The sequence below is a fragment of the Ostrea edulis genome, chromosome 10 (assembly GCF_947568905.1).
Source record: "Ostrea edulis chromosome 10, xbOstEdul1.1, whole genome shotgun sequence".
Classification (NCBI taxonomy): Eukaryota; Metazoa; Mollusca; class Bivalvia; order Ostreida; family Ostreidae; genus Ostrea; species Ostrea edulis.
In genome coordinates, this window is record NC_079173.1 from 39,186,417 (window position 1) to 39,210,299 (window position 23,883).

Below are 23,883 nucleotides of genomic sequence, written 5' to 3' on the forward strand. Positions count from 1 at the left end.
GTTTTATTTTGTTTTGATGTGGGTGTGTGAACTACAAAATTGTAGAGGATACCTGTTCTGGAATCATTGACTCTCCCATTAATCAAATGCATAAAGTATTGTTTTCCTTTAATTCTGTAAGCCTTGTCCACACCATATTTTTACCTTTTGACAAAGCTGATGCTATTTGGCATGTTGGTATGTCATCTTGGAACAGTTTGTTCAATGTTGATCTCTACCTTTAACACTGGAATCAAATTACTGATCTTTATGCCCCCGTAATCAGAGATTTGGGGGATCATATACATGTAGTCTTTGGTCTATCCACAAAGACTTTAACCTTGGCCATAACTTTGATGAGGGTGATAGGGCTTTCATTTTTCACATGCGTTTTCCTTGCAACAAGACCTTTTTGTACCCAATTTTTTTGTCCTCATGACCTCGACTGGCTATAAGGAGTCATCAGTGTTTCACAAACACATCTTGTTTTGTTACTCAAATTTTCTCCATGCGATCAGTAGGATGATTTATTGCCATCCGTATCTGTCCTTTGTTAACCAACCGTTGGTCTTTTTCTCAGAAATCACAAAAACTGCAGTAAAACAGAATTTGGATAAGGGAAAATTTGGAATATCATAAAATTGTATGGTCAGAATTTATCCATCTTGTGAAAAGAAACTTAAATCATCGCAGGAACGTATATCTGAGGCTGTATCACATGTCATACTTATTTGGTTTTTAGCTCAACTGAGCTGAAAGCTCGTGAGCTTTTCTGGTCACCTGTCGTCCATCTGTCTGTAAACTTGCATTTTCGATTTCTTCTCCAGAACCACTGGGCCAATTTCAACCAAAGTTGGCACAAAGCATGCTTTGGGCGAGGGGATTTAAGTTTGTCTAGATGAAGGGCTACACCCTCTCCAAGGGGAGATAATTGCAAAATAGTGAAAATACATTAACAACTTTTAAAAATCTCCAGAACCACTGGGCCAATTTCAACCAAACTTATTACAAAGCATCCTTCAAGTTTGTTCAAGTGAAGGGCCATGCCCCCTACAAAGGGAAGATAATCACAAAATGCAAAACTAGGATGAGGTCATTTAAAAATCTTCTCACGAACCACTGGGCCAGGAAAGTACAAATTTTTACGTGACAACTTTCTGACACAGTGCATGCAGATTTAAGTTTGTTGAAATCATGGCCCCCAGGGGTAGGGTGGGGGCACAACAGGGTATTAAACCTTTACATACAAACATATTGGGGGAAATCTTTTAAAAAATCTTCTCAAGAACCACTGGACCAGAAAAGTTTTCTGACATAGTGCAGATTGAAGGTTTTTAAAATAATGGCCTTAGGGGTAGGTGGGGCCACAATAGGGGATCAACGTATTACATACAAATATATAGAGAAAATCTTCTCAAGAATAGTGGGCCAGAGAAGTTTACATTTAGATATAAGCTTCCTGTCAGTGCATATCCAAGTTTGTAAAAATTAAGGCCCCCGGGGGCATGTTTGGACCACAATAGAGAACAGAGCGTTGCATGTGAATATATAGGGAAAATCTTTAAATATGGGCCAAGAGGACTCAGGTGAGCAATGTAGCCCATGGGCCTCTTGTTATTTTTTTTTTAAAAAAATGTTTACAATTAACTGTCACTCGTGGATTTTTAATGAAGAAATCAAGTGACAATCACGTGTCCAGTTCAGACTTCCAGAGGTAAGATTATCGGTGGTCTTATCTGCGTAAAGCTGTGTAAATTTTTTTTTTTTTTTTTTACTATAAGTTTACGAGAAATAAAATATCAAATACCTGTTAGTAATTCGTTGATGTATGCGTTTTCAAACCTAAATTTAGACAGTTGCTTCTGATGGATCGTGTTGGGATTCCCATCATTCACGTACGGCTATTCATTGTCACCTAACAGATTTCAAGCGGCAAATGTATTTATGCGCTCCCACTATAGATACTTTTTAGCTCACCTTAGCTAAAAGCTCAAGTGAGCTTTTCTGATCGCTTGTCATCTGTCTGTCCGTCTGTAAACTTTTCACTTTCCACGATAATGGGGAAGCTTGGGCCACAATTTAGGGAATCAAAGTTTTACATACAAATATATAGAGAAAGTTTTAAAAAAATCTTCCCAAGAACCATTTGACCAGAAAAGTGTACATTTACATGAACGTTTTATGACATAGTATAGAGTCATGTTTGTAAAAATCAGGGCTCCCGGGAGTCGGTTGAGGCCACAATACAAATCAAAGTTTTACATGCGAATATATAGGGAAAATCTTTAGATATGGACCAAGTTGACTCAGGTAAGTAATGTGGACCATGGGCCTCTTGTTACATAATCTCGCTGTTTTCTTTTACATACAAATATTTTCAGGTTCTAGGCGTGGATTTTAGATCACAGCAAACATGATTATACCGATTTTTGATAAGAATCTTCTTTGTTCATGAACACTTAGGAAAGAAAACTAGGGTCATAGCTGTGTAAGGTGTAGCGGTCACCCCGTCAAGTTCTGATTACGCTCGCCTCAGAAGAGAGGCACTCTACCACATCACTAGAAAAGCTAGAATAAGTTCCCCCTTATACTGTCCGCTACACTGCCCCCCCCCCCCCCCCCCCCCCCCCCCCCCCCCCCCACACACACACTCGGGGAAGCTTCGTCCCGAAGCTTAGCGTGAATCCTCTCTGAGTATTTGGCACCTGCTCAGTAACGACACGCACCGTTCCAGACGACAACCACCGTCGTCCCCGGACGAATCTACATCCGTACCCAGATCTCCGAAGAGATACTACCTGAAGCAGGTCTCCTACCAAACACCAGAGTCACTACGCTGCCACCAATTTGCAACGTGTAGCGGTCACCCAGCCAAGTGCTGATCACGCTCGCCGTTGCGTAACTTGCGTGATCAAGAGAGACACTCTACCACATCACTAGAAAAGCTATCTCTCTAACGAGGCAGTATAAGTTCCTCCTTATGCTGTCCGCTACAGCTGTATTGAACACGTAAACCTCTATTGCAATGGAGCTCAGGCTCTACATTGAACATGGAGGCATATTGTGAAATTCATGAGTTGGGTGTGTATGTGTGTGCCATTTGACTAAGGTTAAGATTTTTATTTGCATAAATAAATTATTTTGTAAATACTAGGTGATGAAGCATTGTGTTCCATATTGATGCTCACAAATCAGACAATTATGGTTTAACCCTTACACACATTTCCGGATTATGAGCCGGTCGACGCCGGATGCAAAATTCTAGTCATCCGGGGTCCTTGGGTTCTGTGACGTAATGCCGGTGTCAACACGGTTTTATGAATTAATTATCACGATGCAGACACAGAAAACGCCGGTTTCCTAAAGCCCCTTTCACACACTCACGGATCAGGAGCTGGTCCACGCCGGATGCAAAATTCTAGACATCCGGGGTGATACGACGTCTTTGGGTTCTGTGACGTCGTAATGCCAGTGTCAACACGGTCTTACCCAATCTCTCATACAGAGTTGTCGATCCTGACAGTGCTGATCGTGAGCACTGTAAGGATCGAGAACTCTGTATGAGAGATTGGGTCTTATCACGATGCAGACACGGAAAACGCCGGTTTCTCTACGTATAAGAACGGTAGCTACCCATACATGTATGTCCCGGGGAAAAATACCGGTCGGTGCCGGCATGATCATGGATCGTACGGAAGATCACGGTTTCTACCGATCCATCCATGGTTGCTTCACGGAGGTGCACGGATTATCACGGTCTTTCTGCCTTGCGTTTATCGTGTCTGTCCGTGTAGTTACCGGAAGAAATCCGTGTACAGACCGTAGATATGCTCCGTGTTCTTCAGCAGAAAAGTTTCGTACACGGATGACCCCGGACTTTACACGGTTACTTCGGTTGATACACGGACTTCTCGGTTGATACACGGACCTCTCGATTGATACACGGACCTCTCGGTTGATACACGGACTTCTCGGTTGATACACGGGGCTCTCGATTGATACACGGATCAATAAGGAGGATTTTCTTTCGGGATGATCCGGGGTAAAAATTAAATATGTTTAATTTTTTCACGGTTTGGTTTGGCCAAGCTGGATTGTCCCGGACGACGCCGAATGCATACACAGTTTGTACACGGTGATGGCGGATTGTCACGGACCATCACGGATTGACAATCCGGCGTCTCATCCGTGAATGTGTGAAAGGGGCTTTACGGATAAACACGGTAGCTAAAATATGCCGGCGTGATCACGGAGCGTACGGTAGATCACGGTTTCTGCCGGTCCATCCACAGTTGTTTCACGGAGATACTCGGATTATCACGGTCTTTCTCCCCTGTGCTTATCGTGACTGTCCGTGTAGTTACCGAGAGCAATCCGTGTACATCCGCCATTCCGGGTTCTTCAGCAGAAAAGTTTCGTACACGGATTACCCCGAACTTTACACGGTTACTTTGGTGGCTACATGGACTTCTCAGTTGATACACAGACCTCTCTGTTGATACACGAAGGTACACGGTACATACACAGATCAATACGGAGGATTTCGTCCGGGACAATCCGGGGTAAATAAAAAATGTTTCATATTTTTTTCCTGGTTTGCCTTGACCAAGCCGGATGGTCCCGGACGACGACAAATACATACACGATTTGTACACGGTGATGACGGAATGCCATGGACCATCACGGATCTGGAATGATCCGGCGTCTCATCCGTGAATGTGTAAAAGGGTTTAAATAATTAGAAGAAAACAGCCGTCTGATGGAAAACTTAGGGATTGAGATATATTACAAAATAACATCTCGCACTTGGCACAAAGGTTAATGATGACCGGAATGAAACACCTTTTTTTGTCCAGAAGCGCATTCAGCTCTTGGGAGTTTTAAATAGATACACACTTGTATCAACTGCACACAAATATATAACTGATGTTCTATGCTGCGCAGTACTCGAGTGAGTGTTGGTTCATTTTTTAAAAACGTTTTGCGTACGATTTCCAATATATCATGGTAAATATTGCATCACCTTGAAATATATGTACTTCAAGGTCATTTTTTCTCTCTTTTCGTCCATATGTCTGACTAATATTGACGTTTAGTAATGTCTGAAAGACAAGACTTCCACTGTTAATGTCAGGAATAGTCACTACCAATGTTAAGGAGGTATGCTATACCAGAGAAATTTGATATGGATGAAAAGTGGAGGATATGTACAACAATATTTTGAAATTGAAAACTTTCAAATTTACTTTATTAATCAAAACATGCAGTTTTAGTAGAAAAGCAATCTGAAAAAAAATTTAAAACCCCTGCTGGACTCGAACCCGCGATCAACATTTCAGCAGTCGACGTGCTTTTTTTCCCTTCTCTTATTTATTAGTGCTCAGTCAACGTGCCAACACTCAGCTAGGTGATGGTTGTTTGAACCAACAGACAAATATTGCTGATATCTATAATTATTTACATCCATGTTTTAAAAGGAAGTCAGCTATTATGACGATGTAGAGTACCTCCTTAAATGTTAAAGGTCCAGGTTGCGAGGCGAGCACACTGATCTACTGTAACCGATTAATGGCCGAGCTTTGTGCTCGTGCATACTTCTGCAGGCCTATGTTTCTCTGGGGCTGTCGATTTTCCCAGAGAGCTACAGATCTGCAGCTAACTTCTGCAGTATATTTACAGTTTCTGTGCTTGTGTGCTGTTTTGTTTTGGAAATTAAATAACAAGCCACCCTGATTTGTAAAATGATTGGAAAACGGAGATTGAATGTCAAGGATCCCGTAACTAATTCTTGATTGTATATATCACAAAAATTGTGCGTACAAAAGAAAAAAATAAACAAGAACATATATAATGTTTTTTTATAGACACTGTACGTATCTAAGTCGATAATACTTAATTTCCTGCCGTTTATGTAATACATTTCAAAATTAAGGATTATCTCCCTCATGCATAGCTCTTATCCTTGGACGAATTTGGCTCCACTTTTTTGGCACGCTGTTTTTGGCTATATTTAGCTCCAAAACTTCATAGTTATTTCGGATTTCAAACATTTCGGTTGAGCATCACTGAAGAGACATTATTTGTCGAAATGCGCATCTGGTGCATCAAAATTGGTACCGTATAAGTTTTACATGTAAAACAGAATTTTGCCAAATATATGAATCTGCATGGAGGCAGGATGTGAAGAGTGGTTCAAAGTTTTAGCTGGTGTAACAGAAAAACCCCATATTGAATCATATATATATATAGATATATATATATATAGATATAGATACACGAGTACAACGAATACAATATACCGTATGGGAATCCCATATTTGATTCATTTCATTTCAATGATTTCTCCAAAACAGTTGGATTTTTAAAAATGTTTGTACCTTATTACAGCCAAACTAAGCCCCAAAGTATAGATCAACCCATGCATTCATATGTTTTGCATTAAGTCTCAGCCGCGTTTTGAACATTCTTAATGAAATCTTCATTTTCTTCATCATGAAGGGTTCGATCTCCAAATGATCCAAATATTTTGCTCTCCTTTGTTATTTGTAATGTCAGTATCACAGGGGCTAAGCCCATTTTGGGCCCGAACTCTGTGATACCATAATTTAGTTCGGACTTAACCCTGTAGTCCGTATATATACATGTATAACCCTCAGTAATACATAGGAGCGGATCCAGCAGTGTTACTTCCCACAACCAGGAACTATCAAAATATGCTTATTCTAAAACAGACCTGGCGATATGATATACCCATGTTATTCGTACAAAAAGACAGGATGCAAGTGAATTGTACCTGAAATGTCACGAAAAATTAGATGTCATTGAGAACCTTAAGGTTTCGTCCTCTTTAATGACGCCGTCCGTTCTAATTATTACGCAATTTTTAAGAGCTGAAAGCACGGACCCTGCATAAATTTAGATATTGAATACTTGTTTAAACACAAATATTAGCAAACTACTCGGTGAGGATTTAGAGCACAACTACTATAATTAAAAGTCCCGAGTCCACTACATCGATCGTGGGATTATCAAATATTCTGACAACCAACAGTTGAAGGAATCTAGCCAGGTGTTTAGCTGAGATCAGAACCTTACTCATAAAAATGGCCAACTTCGTCGGGACCTGGGAGGACACGGGTGAGAGGGAGGGGTTCGATGAATTTGCCGCTGCCATGGGTAAGATTTAGCGTATATACAGGTCTATAGTGTAGGTTTCTGAAATTCCTCTCAATGTAGAGGTACACGTTTTTGCTTTCTATATACTGATTTCGATATGGTAAAGATTTCATTCCACTTCTACTCTTTTTCATATTTCGGATCAGATTTTAATACCGGGTTATGTATTGGAATTACCATGTCCGTGTGTCCGTCCGTTCGTCTGTAGACATGATTTTGTCCGTGCATATTTTAAGAAACTAGTGCATGCGTATTTCTGAAAATCTGTACATTCATTACCCACCATATGAAGATGTGCACCTGATATCGATTAAACAATTTTTCTTAAAGCTAAAGGCTTTTTTCTTCTTATGGACTTAGTCATTTAAAAAAAGAGAAAGAGTGTATACATTTCTTATTAAATTAAAATAACATTTACGTACCTTACGATTTGGTTTACAGAATGTATGAATATTTCTATTTTCTGTTGGCGGGGGGGGGGGGGGTCATATACTTTGGCAATTTTTAAACCATGTACCAAATGAAGAGAAATGATAATAAACAATTAAATTATCTGAAAATCCTATTTATATAGTGTTTATATTGAGCATCAACAGAAATATTCTAATATTTGATTGATTCATTGAATTTTTAAAAGCAAAATCTTTAATAGAAATAAAATACTATAGATGACGATTTTATTATACAACTTCTGGTTTGATCTGAGGAAGTCATCTATTCTACCTTTATTTAAATATGAAATTCGTAAAATTAAGTTCATTGTCAAAAACGGGGGCGGTGTGTACGTGATTCTGTGTACCTGATTATCAATACCAAAATAAAGTAATGGCCCTGACAATTAAAAAATGAAATAAATAAAGAAATAAAAAAAAACAAAAAAAAAAAAAACCAACAACAACTAGGGAACGACAATTTTGGTTTATTTCAAACTTTTGTTGAAGGATTCAGTAAAGAAATGACGGAGAAATACCGCGGGACTAGGCACAACTTGAAGTACAGTATCAACGGTAACACGTGGACACTGGTGCTGAAGAGTTCCCTTTTCCCAGACAAGGAAAAAACTTACACGTTCGACATCGGAAAGGAAAAATGCGATACTGGTCTGGAAGGCAAAGATATCAAGGTCTGTAAATTTATAGAAAAGATATGACCTTGAACCAAATAAGGATGTCAAGGTCTATAAAAATAATGGTGTCAAGGTCGGTAAACTGGTAGTGAAGAATTGACCTTCAACCAAATAAGAATGTCAAATTCTGCAAAATTGTAATGAACTTTTGACTTTGAACACTTATCCAAACAAGAATATTAAGGCCTTTATGTTTAGAGTTGAACTGCTTGACCACAGAAAGCTATAAACTTATAGATCTTTAATCGCTTGACCAAAACAAGGATATCAAAGTTAGATAATTTGTAGAGATGCGTTTGGTGAAAGGTTTTGACCTTTGGGCTATTTTCGTGTTTTCAAATCTTTGTACAAAAGAACTTATATGTCACTGTCCAGTTGTATCCGAACTGAACACAAACTACCATGTGCGTAAAAACCCAACGAGTACAGTGATAAATTTTACAAATACCATAAAAAAATACAAAATGGAGAGTGTGGCAAACTCCAGAGGTGGACTCAGGTGTCCAGGAGAAGTTTACTTCTCTCCCTCTCATCTGAGTCCAGGAGAAGTTTACATCTCTCTCTCCCTCTCATCTGAGTCCAGGAGAAGTTTACATCTCTCTCTCCCTCTCATCTGAGTCCAGGAGAAGTTTACATCTCTCTCTCTCCCTCTCACCTGAGTCCAGGAGAAGTTTACATCTCTCACCCTCTCACCTAAGTCTGAAAATCCTATTTATATAGTGCTTCTATTGGAGAAGTTTACATCTCTCTCTCTCCCTCTCACCTGAGTCCATGAGAAGTTTACATCTATCTCCCTCTCACCTGAGTCCATGAGAAGTTTACATCTCTCCCTCTCACCTGAGTCCAGGAGAAGTTTACATCTCTCACCCTCTCACCTGAGTCCAGGAGAAGTTTACATCTCTCTCCCTCCCTTTCCTTCGCCCTGTAGGTTTTCATTCTTTCAAATTTTCCCCAGATTGCAGTAAAATGCAAAGAGCATACATACGCTTGTAAAAATAAGATATGACAAAGAATTGTATATTAGATGTGTGCATTTCATGATTTTTTAATCTTCTATATTAGTTCACAGTGCATGTGGTTAGCGACAATGAAATCAATGAAGATATGAAGGCCAAGTCCGATGATACATGGAAAGAGTACAAAGTGAACAGAAAGGTGGACGGAGACAGGATGACCACGGTACCGTATTATCATTGATTTGACGTACCGTATTACCATTAATATGACGTACCGTATTACCATTAATTTGACGTACTACCGTATTACCATTAATTTGACGTACCGCATTACCATTAATATGACGTACCGCATTACCATTAATATGACGTACCGTATTACCATTAATTTGACGTACCGTATTACCATTAATTTGACGTACCGTATTACCATTAATTTGACGTACTGTATTACCATTAATATGAGGTACTGTATTACCATTAATCTGTCGTACATGTATTACTTCTTATCTGTCATTCCGCATTACCGTTAATCTGTCGTACCGCATTACCGTTAATCTGTCGTACCGCATTACCGGTAATCTGACGTAACGTATTTCCATTGATTTGACGTACCGCATTACCGTTAATCTGTCGTACTGCATTACCGTTAATCTGTCGTCCCGCATTACCGTTAATCTGTCGTACTGCATTACCGTTAATCTGTTGTACCGCATTACCGTTAATCTGTCATACCGTTAATCTGTCGTACCGCATTACCGTTAATCGTCACTATTAATTGAAATGACGACTGGTATTTTAACTAATTAGTTCATTTCCTGTTGTAGATGGTTACCTCGGCTGGGAAGACAATGTCTAGCAAACAAAAACGGCTGTAGGGAGCACGTGACCTGTGAACACTTCCGGTATCAGATGCTTGTCTCCAGTCATTCAGGAGCTCTGTGAAGTAATTTGCTGGAATGCTTAAAGTGACTGAGTGTTCTTTTCCAATATGTCGTTATAATTAAAGGTGTCATCTGTACTTCAGTTCACGATACTTTTATCGACATCGCGATTCAAATAAAGATATTTACATCAATGTTTTGTTTGCATCTATCGATGAGATACCGATAAGCAAGTGACCTTTAACCTTGACTGTGGTCTTTAACCTTGACTTAACACGTGTTTTACACTTGGAACAAAGGAGTCTTGTCTATACCAAATCGTTTCGCACGGCAACAAATCTCTTGGTACTCGAGAAAAGTTTACCAACATATACATAAAAATTTATATTAAAAAATCAATATTAAGAATACCGTATACAGTTTGTTTCTGCTGTTGAAATATTTGTACAAGTATCATGTTTTATACGTCCATAATACAAAATATACAAGGCTTTCATTCCGAAAATAACACTTTGATAAACAGTGTTGAGGTTGACTTCAGCTGTTTGCTTGTGGATATCAGGGAAATCGATTTTATTTTGGAATATTTACATTATACAATATTGTAATGAAAGCGATTTAAATTCCTCACTATAAACGCGCTGCAGTGGTAAACATTGCAGTATTGATCTTGATAAACATACATGTCTGTTTTATAGCTACAGACATGAATATAGAATGTAAATATATATATGAAAAATAAATTTCATTTAAAAAAAAAATACATGAAGGTATATGTAAACTGCGATGCTTTACGGTGTGGTAAGCTCTTCATAAAGTATCCTGGCACAAAGCAGTTTATACCTTCATCCATTTTCATAAATCAAATTTCTTTCTTTTTGCTTTACATGTATGTTCATAAAATGTCTATGTTGATTTCAATTTAAAGCACTCTCTTACTTGCGCCTGATTTTAAATATAAATAAGAAACTTCGTATCTTCACTATAGAGCATTTCATTTATGAAAGCAATTCATACACTTGTAACTCAAATCATATGGGAAAATTTCACATTTTTAAATAAATCAACAGGAATTTTAGTACGATCACAGCACTCAATTTAAAGATATTTAAAATTATACAAGGTCATACACGACATTTCACAATAATCTATATTTGTTATATCTTAGGTACTGGCATCCCATCTTGTTTCTACAAACTTGGTTTACATGATTGTATCTTGCTTAACGTCTCGCTCGATAATTTTTCACTCATATGGAAACGTCACCAAGACCAGTGAAAGGCTTCAATTTTGGGCTTATGCTCGGCGCTCAAACTCCGTACAGTGTCAGTTCTCCGGGACTACTTTCCCCTACGAATGATATTGGAGTTGGAGCGTAACGGAATATACTGAGCTGACTGGAGCTTGCTCGGCGCTTATGGCCATTGAGCAGTGAGGGTTCTTCAGCGTGCCACACCTACCGTACTGTGACACGGGTCATCTCCGAGGACCCGTGACATTCACACCTGATGCCGAGCGTTTGGCGATGGAACTGTCACTACCTATTTTAAACAACTTAGGTCTGTCGTGGCCGGGATTCGAACCCCGGCCTTCCGCATGCAGGGCGAACGCGCTAACCTCTCGGCCACCGCGGCGGCTGGGGCACATGTAATGACTAATAAAAATGTAAAGTCAGCTCATATGTATTATAAAAGGTTGTATATATCTAAGTTATTGGGAGGAGGGGAGACAAATCTTTGGATGAGTCGGAGATCGTATTGGAAACTCTTGCATGACTGGGCAAATTGATTGATTGTTTAACGTCCCTCTCGAGAATGACATTGGACTTCCGTTTTGAAGGTCATCTCCGAGGACCCGTGACATTCACACCTAATGCCAGGGCCGTAACTGCCGATGAGGCAGACGAGGCAACTGCCTCGTCTGATTTTTTGGCAAAAAAGAAAATAAAATTATATAAATGTTATATTATAGGATATATGTTTAAAATGAAGACAAGCACCTTTGTCTTTGACACCATATTACGATTCTTTACATAGTACAAATGAAACACAAACATGATAAATTGGGATTTAAAAAGTGTCATTTTCAGTCGTAAAGTCAATCGGCGGCCCCCAATCCCCTGCCTCCCCTGATTTAGAACCCTACTTACGGCCCTGAATGCCGAGTGTTTGGCTGAGTAACTGTCATTACTTGTTTTAACGACTTCGGTCTGTCGCGGCCGGGATCTTCCGCATGAGGAGCGAACGCTCTACCTCTAAACCACCGTGGCAGTCAGCTGGAAAAGTATACAAGTCTGAAAGTGTTTTGAGAAAGGATGTGAAGCTTTTCATTTTCAGAAAAAGGCGGGTTTTTGTAAAATAACAGGAATCTAGTTCTTGGCCGTTGTTACTGATTTTTCTATTTCTTTTCAGCTAAAACTGACGACGTTTGTTCATCATTACTGCGCTTTGGTCAGGAATATAACTATCATCAGTCGGGGCGATATTTGGAAGCATTACATACACTCAATATTACAATCAGTAGCAGTGAGACACCGTATTAGTTATGATTATTGTAGAATGATCACCCGATCACTGAATCATCACGAGAGAGAGAGAGAGAGAGAGAGAGAGAGAGAGAGAGAGAGAGAGAGAGAGAGAGAGATGCACATGGGAGGTTTAAAGTTTTACATACATATCGATATTCTTCTGATGAGGCACAATGATAATTGAAAAGTACAAATTATGTAAATTGCATAAGGAAACTTATGTAATGAATGTAGGTTAGAATTTGCTTATAACATGAATGCCAGTTTGGTGTGATGAAATGGGATTTAATGAAAGTAAATCAAGTTTTTCAGGTAAGCTAAATAATGTTGAACATGAGTCAATTGTCTTCCAGTGGTAGGTGTCGGTACGTGCAGAAGAACTCAGATTCAAGATAAGAAAATCCTCAACATATCGATTTGTTTATACTTCGTTCTCATTAATGACACAGTCGGTTCTGATTGACTAAGTTTTCAAACTTCATTCGGTGGGGGTTTAAATAAGAAAAGAACTATAGTTAACTAGAAATCGATTCAACGGTACCCAGACGTTAGGCCCAAAGACGAGTCTGCCCCGAAAGCTGAACACTTCGACCCAAAATTTGTCAACCATGCACATTTTTTTCTGTGCCGTAAATTGCAGGTTTTTAGAAGGGGTGGATCTGTAGCTCTCTAATCTGTCTCAATATTTTCCCAGAGAGCTACAGATCTGCAGCTAACATAAGGGCTCGACGAAATGTCATGGAACTGAAGTGGTGAATCCGAAAGTACTCGCGCAGTTCTCAAATCAAATAATCATCCATCCAAAATTATCACGTGCATGTACATTTAGTAAGTAATAAGTATGGAAAGATTTCAAAAGCATCTAAATCTTTTAGAATATTCGCATAATTTATCATTACCAAGATTTAAAAAATACACTTTGGCTGATGTTGAATATAATTTTAAAATCATCTGACCCGTAAGTTAGTTTCGTACTCAACCCGTAAGTTAGTTACGTAAATATCCTATCATTTTGTTACGTACATAACCCGTAATATATATATATTATTACTACAGTAACCTGATCCGAAGAGTCGGATCACGTCGAGTTGACAGGCGCGGATCATCAGATCACACGAGACGCGAAGCGTCGAGTTTGATCTGATGATCCGCGCCTGTCAACGAGACGTGATCCAACTCTTCGGATCAAGTTACTGTAGTAATGATAAATTTATTATATACCCCCTATGCATTTTAAATCCACATTTATAAGATAATAAATGTAATCCAAACTATCAAAACCACAGACATACCATGAAATTGTTTTGTGTACGCAGTTTTGTTTAGTGACGTGGTCAATATTTTCCACAAATAACGTTGCGTTGATGCATTATGACGTCATTGTGACGGCATCAGTTTCAGAGGATACTGATACGGAATCAGAAAACCACAGTGTGGTGATCCGGAAAACCGGATCACACACTGTGAAATCCACAGTATCAACGAACGATACATTGATGGGTATATAATAAAGTTTCGTACATAACCCGTAATTTAGTTACTTTAATAACCCGTAATTTAATTACGTAAATAACCCGTAATTTAGTTGCGTACATAACCCGTAATTAAGTTACATGTAGGTACATAACCCGCAATTTACTTACGTACATAACCCGTAATTTAGTTACATGTACGTACATAACCCGCAATTTACTTACGTACATAACCCGTAATTTAGTTACGTAAATAACAATGGAAAATACCCGACCTGTATCATTTGGTCTTTTCATATAGGCCTATACATACATATAAAAAAAAATTCAAGAATATGGTAAGATAAATGTCTCCTAAGAGCACATTAATTGCTAGAACCAACCGAAACTGGAAGTAAACCAGACATGAATTATGAACGACTGCTCCGAGATTCAGTGAAGGCGTTAATCCAAATATTCAGCCGAGCCGAATCTCAGTCTAGATTAGGATAAAATGAGATTCGTTGTACGTGTAGCAACATACAATTAATTACAGTATATACAGAGTAACATATTGTAAACGAGGGGTAGTATAAGTGATTAACACCGTATCTAAGAAACTAACGAAGCTAGGTTGACAACAGCGTCGATGAAGTCGGTCGCTCATCTGTGATCCAATAGGAGTGGATGTCCATAGCTCCGGCGGTTTCTCAGAACAAGAGGAATGTCCTGGCCCCAAGACCATAAACTGAGAATAAAATGAAGTCAGTTACTTATATTTTAAGATTTAGGTAGCACAGATGTTTAAAAAAAAAAACTGCAGGTTTATAAAAAAAAAAATTCAGATGCATATCCAGAAAATTTTACTCGTTGATGAAAATGTTGAGCACGTTTTTGTACTCAAACTCTCTGCTCTAAATCGTACTCATACTCAAAAGAGAAGGTTATAAAACTTTTATAGAATCATTTTCATACTCAAAGGAAGTACATGCTCAACATTTTTTGAGTATGCTTCGGAGCTTGCTCAGAGTTGTACTCAAGACAAACATGGCTGAATTTGAGTATGAGCACAGGGGCTAAACTCGTTTTGGGCCCGAACTCTGTGATATCTATATTTATGGTATCACAGAGTTCGGTTCCAAAACGGGATTAGCCCCTATGAGTATGAGTACGGTAAAGGCTTTATCACCCCCCAGGCCAGGACGGCCTATTGACTGCCGCATCTAATCTCGTGAATTTGGCCGTTCTGGGATTGGATGCTAACAAACCGGTACCATCCTCCCCCGAGTCCTTCAACAAAATGACCAACTGGTATTTTATTTTGACTTGCATTATGGGATGATGTATCGAGGTTGTGGATATTACTTAATTGAATGTTACTTCAACTATTTTGTTGGAAAATGTAAAGAAAACCATTCATGCTGCGGTATGATATACTTTCCCCATGTCTTTTGCCCCTCTGATCTAACACGTGAATAAAGGATGAATTAAGAATGAAATGAAACATGTGAAAAAGTTGCAGGATATTATAATGTGCGTCTTTTTTTTTTTTATATGTCATACTAGTATGAGCCGAAGCGTCAATGTACTATGTGTTATTGAGTGGAAAATACGGGTAATATAAAACAAACACACACACCCAAAAATAGGCAGAAACAGATGCCATTTATCCCAAGTGTCAACGTACAATATATTGTGGAGACGTAATTACGGGTGATAATATAAACTCCCCTCCCCTAAAAAAAAAAAAATTAAAAAAAAATGGGACAAAGTGTTTCAGACGAAAAGCAAGAGACCCACAGACCTAATCGTTCACCCGAGTATTAGTTAAAAGTGTCACATGCCCCACGAGCTATGAAATCTAAAAATAATTTTTATGTTCTGAATATCTAAGCAATATTCTAATATTCAGCAGCAGCAGTATAAAAAAAAACCTGTTTTAAAACACAAATGCTCCCAAAAGTGCCCATACTGATGATATACTTTACATAATATAATATTAACACGATCTGACATAAATATGCTTCATACCAAATTTGAAAAGAATTGGAATGGAATTTAAAAATGTTCAATTGATAACACAGGACGGACGACGCAGATAAATGGCAATAGGTCACCTAAGTAACTCATATGACCCAAAAATTGAATCAATGTGTCTCAAAAAGATGGACGGAAGTGTACAACTTTTAGGGCCGAAACGTCTGGGCCAAAATGTCTTGGATACGAAATGTCTTTGGACCGGTGTTCGAGCTGAGTGAGACTAGCTGTGGCATCAAAATTTTACTGATACTAGAATCGGACACATTAACATGGCCAACTTCGCCGGGACTTGGGAGGACACGGGTGAGAGGGAGGGGTTCGATGAATTTGCCGCTGCCATGGGTAAGGTTTACAGAATATCCTATCACCAGTGTAAAGGTGCAAAGATTTAATATTTATATCTGCTAAAGTTTCCATTCCACTTATACAGTGCTTTAAACATTAAATGATATCTACTAAGATTTTTCTTCTTCGAAAAGACAAGTTTCAAAGCTGAGACGAGGAAAGATTACAATATGGTATAACATTTAGATGTAAAAATATTGCTGCAGTGAAACCACCGATAGTTTACCTATTAATATACGGTTCAAACCCAGTATTCCGACGGACCGATAGTCCGACGGCCCAGTATTCCGACGGTCCGTTAGTCCGACGGTCCGATAGTCCGACGGTCCAATATTCCGACGGTCCGATAGTCCGACATGTTGACCATCACCAAACATTTTAATTAACAGAGTCAAAATTTATTCATGTCAGGCATTATTTTATGGAAATTACCAGAAACCGCCAAAATCGACATGGCCTGATTTCGGACGAAAATCTTTCAAGTGTGAACTAGATCGGAGAAACCTGGTATTTATGGAAATTAAAACTGCTAACTGATGAAGTACAGGCAAAATATGTAGTAAATGACCCTTACCATTGCAGAGAAATTCAACCAATTTTTTACACGGACGGACAAACATCATCAAGCTTTAAACCGGATTGCTTTGAAATCTGTCCAAAACACATAACTTTTTAAAAAATAATTATTGCCTTTCAATGTTATGTTTAAGTCTCTCCGTGTCTTACTCCCTGACATGATAAAATTCTTACATCATTTTGAGATCTAACTGACTAGGTCTTTGTGTATGAATATGAATTTAGTAGTCTATGAAATTATTATCAAGATAATGAGGCAAATGATATTTTGTCGATGATGAAAGACTGTTACACGTGTTGTAAGTTTTAATATGTATAATCAATCAAAACAAAATGAATGTTACAATGAGCTGTCGCGTACAGAAAGTAAAATTTAAAAAAAAAATTGTTCACATTAATGGTATGATTTGACAAAAATAACATTCATAATACTTGCAATAACCATGTTTATGTTAAAATTTGCTCTTACTCCAAGGCAATATTGCAGCTCTGTTTGTTTCCATATAGATCATAACAGAAAAACGTATTAGGTGTAAATCATTGTCATTTATTTAAAATGACGAAAAATGTGAGTCCTAAAAATACAGAACGAAATTGGCTGGGAGACATACCCACATCTTGACTAGAAATGCAATATATAAAAGTAATACACAACAGCGTTCTCCCAGCCACAATATTGTTACAAACAAAAGGTACTGTGAGCAATGCTCACTAAGAATACCCCCGCTTACCCCAATCTCCCAAAGGGTGTTGGTAATAGGTATAAACTACCTCTTTTCTGAGTGTAAAAAACAAATGGCATGACAAACCGAACCATATTGCTACTTCAATGTCCAGTGCGCGTGACCTTTGACCTTTTGACCCCAAAATCGATAGGGAACATCTTCATCCCATGGGTAGTCCATATGTAAGATATGGTGACTGTAGGTGGAAAGGATAAGGCTTTAGAGCCCGGAAACCATATTGCTACTTCGATGTTCAGTGTGCTTGACCTTTGACCTTTTGACCCAAAAATCGATAGGGAACATCTTCATCCCATGGGTAGTCCATATGTATGATATGGTGACGGTAGGTGGAAAGGATAATGCTTTAGAGCCCGGAAACCATTGCGTCTACAGACAGACGGACGGACGGACAGACAGACGGACAACCCGATTCCAGTATACCCCCCCCCCCCACAACTTGTTGCAAGGGGTATAAAAACAAATACGATAAAATACAATATCATGAATCTTTACTGGAAACAAAAGTGGTGCAAAAAAAGGCCATGAAAACCTAGGGTTGAAAAAACCCACCTAGGTTTGAAACACCCAACACCAACCATGTTTGTTGACAAAAAAGGGGGAAAGAAAAGAAAGAAAAAACGCCTAAAAAGCAAACAGAGCAAACAAAGAAAAAACAGAGCCCCGGTGTCGTTATCCAGGTCAGTCAAGACCTTATAGGAAGTGACTTAATTGTAGAAGAAGTTGTTACGATAAGGCGTGAAATATGCCCCAATTAAAATGAAATATTACAAATGAAGTATATTATGCTGGTAAATATCCCCTCTAAAAAATTTTGGAATAAAATTCAAAATATCAATAAGTATCCGATTGAGATTGTAAATTACAGTGTCATGCCATTGAATGGCATCCATAACGAAGAAAATGTTTACACTAGTTTATATCAAAGTTATTTTAAGGAAATACAGCTGAGAAACAACATGTTTATTCCATTCCTAGTAAATTTATAAGTTTATAGCATAACTATTAAGATAATGTCAGCTAATACTGTAAATATTTGTATGTTTTTAAGACTTTTACTGACCCCCTTTTACGGTTTTCCGCTGTAGGACATCATTCTCCCCACTATTGCCATATTACCAGACCCAACTTATCAGAATGCATGTTACTCAAACACATGTCTGTGGTGTAATCTGATGTTTGAAACATAGGAGGAATGCTGTTTTAAAACAACTTTCCATTTCTCTGATTTCTTAGTAAAAATGAGAATTATAACAAAATTTCCCCATATTAAGCAATTTTTTGCAATATAATTAACAGATACCAGTGACAATTATACAACTATTTCTGTTTTTGAGGTCAATACAGTGATTAAGCCGCCTGAGTAGTACAATATTCACCGAGTCCAAAGAACGTGGCGAACAATGTACTTTGAAGATGACTAAATCATCGTATTGATTGAACACCCCCCTCCCCCCCCCCCCTCCCAGCAATATTCATTTTATTATATGATTTAATGATTAAATTAAACAAACTCATTAAGTTATCGATGCCATCTTATTTGCTGACATACCGGCCCATCGAACTATCGAACAGTCGGAATACCGGCCCGTCGGACTATCGGAATACCGGCCCGTCGGACTATCGGAATACTGGGCGGTCACCTTAATATACATTCTCCTGTTACTGCAGTAATATAGTAGTCTCTAAAGTTATATGTAAACTGCAACTAAAAAGGTGAAGGTAACAAAATAAAAAGTTGGGCAAAGACGGGCCCCTGTACATATCAGAGGTGAGATCAGGTGTCGGGGGGGGGGGGGGGGGGGGGGCACGCATCCCCTGTCAACTGGTCACACCCGCTGAACTCTATATCTTGATCAGGTAAACGGAGTAATCCGTAGTCAAAATCAGTGTGACAAGAACGGCGTAACAAAGCTTATATTCGAGACATAAATGATGGTATGCATTGGCATCTTCATGACGACATGCTTCATGAAGCGCATTACATGAAATTTACTTTCTGACAGAAATCCTAGTTGTTTAAAGAGACGCACTATATTAATCAAAATTCATACATGTATCATTTACAACTGTATTGTGTTCATGAGGTCCCGTGGGGACCCGGGTTAGAATAGGTCCTCAATACTTCTTGCTTGTCGTAAAAGGCAACTAAATGGAGCGGTCCTTCGGATGATACCGCAAAAACCGAGTTCCCGTGTCACAACAGGTATGGCACGAATAAAAAAGGCCATAAGCGCCGATCATAGGCCTGAATTTTGCAGCCCTTCACCGGCAATGGTGACGTCTCTCGAGAGGGACGTTAAACAATATTCAATCAATCAATGTATTCATGAGGAAATAGCCACCATTACAACACATCATTCTGGACACTGTCGCAGCAGACCGGTAAGCTCCGCCAACAAAAGTGACGTCAAAGCAACAACGGAAAATGTAAACAGTGGCGGCTACTGCAAACGTTTTCGAGATAATCCCGAATTATATTTCGTTAGAAATGACTGATAAAAAACAAACGCATTAATTTTCTGTTGAATGTTTTTTTTAAAAGGGGCATCCGTTTTTAAGCTCATCTCCGAGAACCCGTGACATTCACACCGGAAGCCGAGCGTTTGGCGATGGAACTGTCACTACCTGTTTTAACGACCTCGGTTTGTCGCGGCAGGGATTCGAACCCCGGCCTTCCGCATGCGGGGCGAACGCTCTAACCTCTGTACCGCCAGACCACGTGTAATGTTGTGCAAAGGTTCTTCCTTGGCCATCTTTATCGAACATGAGTGGGACATATTCTCTTTAGAGAAGTCGAGAAGCATAGCCTACATCGACTTCTCTTCGCAAGCATTCATGTTTTGATTCTGGAAAACATGTAAATGCCGGAGTCGGTGACGGTTTATGCTTCAACCGACGTTTCGACTCAGATGTGCCTGGATTTACGCAATAGACAATTTGTTTTCAAACATTTAACAGCAATGCACAAAACCGTCACAAGGAAATCAACAATTACTTGCTTTTAATCCATTTTCAATATGCCCCTGTCCCGGGTTTAAATCACAACTCTGATTACGTCAGCCTGCTTTTCTCTTAACTGGTCCCCTATTGTGACAGCTCCCAAGACCAGTTAACGTAAACCCGGGACAGGGGACATGTTGAAAATGGATTAAAAGCAAGTAAGTGTTGATTTCTTTATGACAGTTTTGAACATTGCTGTTAAATGTTTGAAAACAAATTGTCTATTGCGTAAATCCAGGCACATCTGAGTCGAAACGTCGGTTGAAGCATAAACCGTCACCGACTCCGGCATTTACACGTTTTCCAGAATCAAAACATGAATGCTTGCGAAGAGAAGTCGATGTAGGCTATGCCTCTCGACTTCTCTAAAGAGAATAGAATGGGACAAACTTCAAACTCTGCAACAACTAGCCGAAGCTCAGTTAAAGTGGAACAACACCTCAAGACAGATTTTTAGAGCCTTAATTGCGTGCATGGAAAGGCGTTGTCAGGCAGTCATTGGTGCTGGGGGCACTAGTTATTGAACCTGGGGTGACCTTGGACTGTGGATGACTGTAATGATCATTGGTGGTTGTGATACTTTGATTATTAACTCAGCGTTTACATCATTTTCTGTTATCAATACATCATTTATTAAGTATTTCTTGTGTCTTAAAATGAAATTAAACTAAGCGTTTCTGTTTTGCTTATCTCTATGCTGTCAAATTATCCCATTCCACTGGTAAAAACCCGTAGAAATCACAACGAAACGTTACCTGTCTACGATTGATTGATTGATTAAATATCGTTTAACGCCCCTCTCGAGAATATTTCACTCAAATGGAGACGTCACCATTGCCGGCGAAGGGATGCAAAATTAAGGCCTATGCTCGGTGCTTATGGCCATTGAGCAGGGTGGGGTCTTTATCGTGCCACACCTGTTGTGACACGGGACCTCGGTTCTTGCGGTCTCATCCGAAGGACCCGTCTACGAAAAAGAGCGATGTTACTCATAGCGACGAGTTGTAATGTTTGTGTCATTGACGATAGACAAGTTCGGCCAGTGAAATTTGTTTTCTTGCGGATGCACATTTATTCAAGAATTAAATTTCTTGTTCAGTAGATTAATCAAAATTTGCAAACAATTATCGTAATGATCAGCATAAACAAAATGTCACAGTTTAGGTAAATATTTCACTTGTAATTGAAGAGATGTTCAAAGGTAATATATCAAAATCAATTCATCTCGAATATTCTTAAAAATCTATATATATCTAGGCGGAAAAAACTAATTTAATACAACATTTGACATTATTGTATGATGATTTAATGATTATAAACATTTCCCCTTGTATACCAAGATAAAATGAATCTCCTTAGTTTCACTGGATAGAAACGGAAGCATTTCTGTAGTCAAGAAAACAACATTGCAATAGGTTTTTTCCCTAACTAAGGTACTTTTATTGAGAAGAGACTGTACAAATATATTCCTTGCGCACAGCCTCCCAGTGCCCCTCCCCCTGTGCCCCTCCTCCGTGCCCCTCCCCCTGTGCCCCTCCCCCGTGTCCCTCCCCCTGTGCCCCTCCCTCTGTGTCCCTCCCCGTGCCCCTCCCCCTGTGCCCCCCGTGCCCCTCCCCCGTGCTCCTTCCCCTAACACAAAGAGTAACGAGGAGCCACACTTGTTTGATTTTAGACTTTTTGTTTTATTTTAGACTTTTGTTTTATTTTAGACTTTTGTTTGATTTTAGACTTTTTGTTTGATTTTAGACTTTTTGTTTTATTTTAGACTTTTGTTTGATTTTAGACTTTTGTTTTATTTTAGACTTTTGTTGAAGGCTTCACTAACGAGATGAAGGAGATGTAACGGGACGTGAAACACACCCTGAAGTACAGCATCAGCGGGGATAGCTGGACACTTGTGTTGACCAGTACCTTTTTCCCGGGCAAGGAAAAAACTTACACGTTCGAGAACGGAAAGGAAAAATGCGATACTGGTCTGGACGGCTTGGACATAAAGGTTTGTAAAATGTATTAGAAAAGATATCACTCTAGGCCTCTAAAACAAATGAAGATATCAAGGTCTGCCAATTTGTAGAGAACTTTTAAATCAAATTTTTGAACCACTTGACCAAATGCCGAGTGTTTGGTAAAGTCACTACCTTTGTATTATACCGATATGTCTTTATAAGTTAGTCGCGGTAAAGGCACGAGCCGGGGCTCGAACTCGTGACCTTTGGTCATGACGCGAACCCTATAACCAATGAGCCGCCGGACCGGTGTCATGAAAGGTCAAGTACTAAATAGGCTAAATGATTTTCTCTTCCTCTCTTGTGTGAACCATTTGATAGTAATGATTAAAAACCCAACTTTTAAATGCCTTTTTAGGTCACTCGGGTCACCACTTCTTCACACTATTGCAATTAGTCTGCGTCCGTCATCGTTCGGCGTGCGTTAACAATTGAAGATTTTTAACTTCTTTTTAAGAACTACAATTTCAATTCTTTTCAAATTTGGTACGAAGCATCTTTGGGACATGGGGGACATGAATTGTAAATTTAAGGTCTCCTGCACCCCTTCTCTAGAACCATACATGTGTAATAAAAACTAAATGCATCATGATGTAGAGCAGGAAGGCCTCTATCAAAATTTTAAATTTCATAATCCCCGGGGTAGGAGTTCTGATCCAAGGGCGGGGCCAAACTTGATATACTGAGTATAGTGTTTATGTGTAAAACACTTAAATAACATCTTCTTTAGTGCTATTGATACTAAATTGATATCTAGAAAGAATAGGTAGTCCTTTACTAAAATTGTGTAATTTATGATCCCAGGAGTAGGGGTTTTGATATCAGGGTGGGGCCGAAATGGTCAGTTATTCAATGTTTGATCAATAAAACATTTTAATTTCTTGATAACTACTATTCTAATGCCTTTCAAATTTGGTATGAACATCTTTGGGACAACGAGGGCATAAATTGTAAATTTCAGGACTCCTGGGGCCTTAGGGGCAGGGCAAAAACTGCCAAAACTTTACAAATTTTAAAAAGTATCTTCTACAACTGCACATCTTTAAGAAAATCTAAATACATAATGCTATA

General features: G+C 38.9%; 1 protein-coding gene and 1 pseudogene across 1 annotated transcript; both read left to right on the forward strand.

The window, feature by feature from the left end:
* The first annotated feature begins 6,697 nt into the window (after positions 1-6,697).
* On the forward strand, positions 6,698-10,315 carry LOC125666040 (uncharacterized). The gene is made up of 4 exons (XM_048899147.2): positions 6,698-7,155; positions 8,097-8,278; positions 9,344-9,460; positions 10,065-10,315. The coding sequence occupies exons 1-4, from the start codon at positions 7,083-7,085 to the stop codon at positions 10,113-10,115; spliced, it is 423 nt and encodes a 140-aa protein (XP_048755104.1). The 5' UTR covers positions 6,698-7,082; the 3' UTR covers positions 10,116-10,315.
* A 6,078-nt stretch (positions 10,316-16,393) lies between these two features.
* The window catches only part of LOC125666046 (fatty acid-binding protein-like), a 12,113-nt pseudogene continuing 4,623 nt past the window's right edge, over positions 16,394-23,883 (forward strand).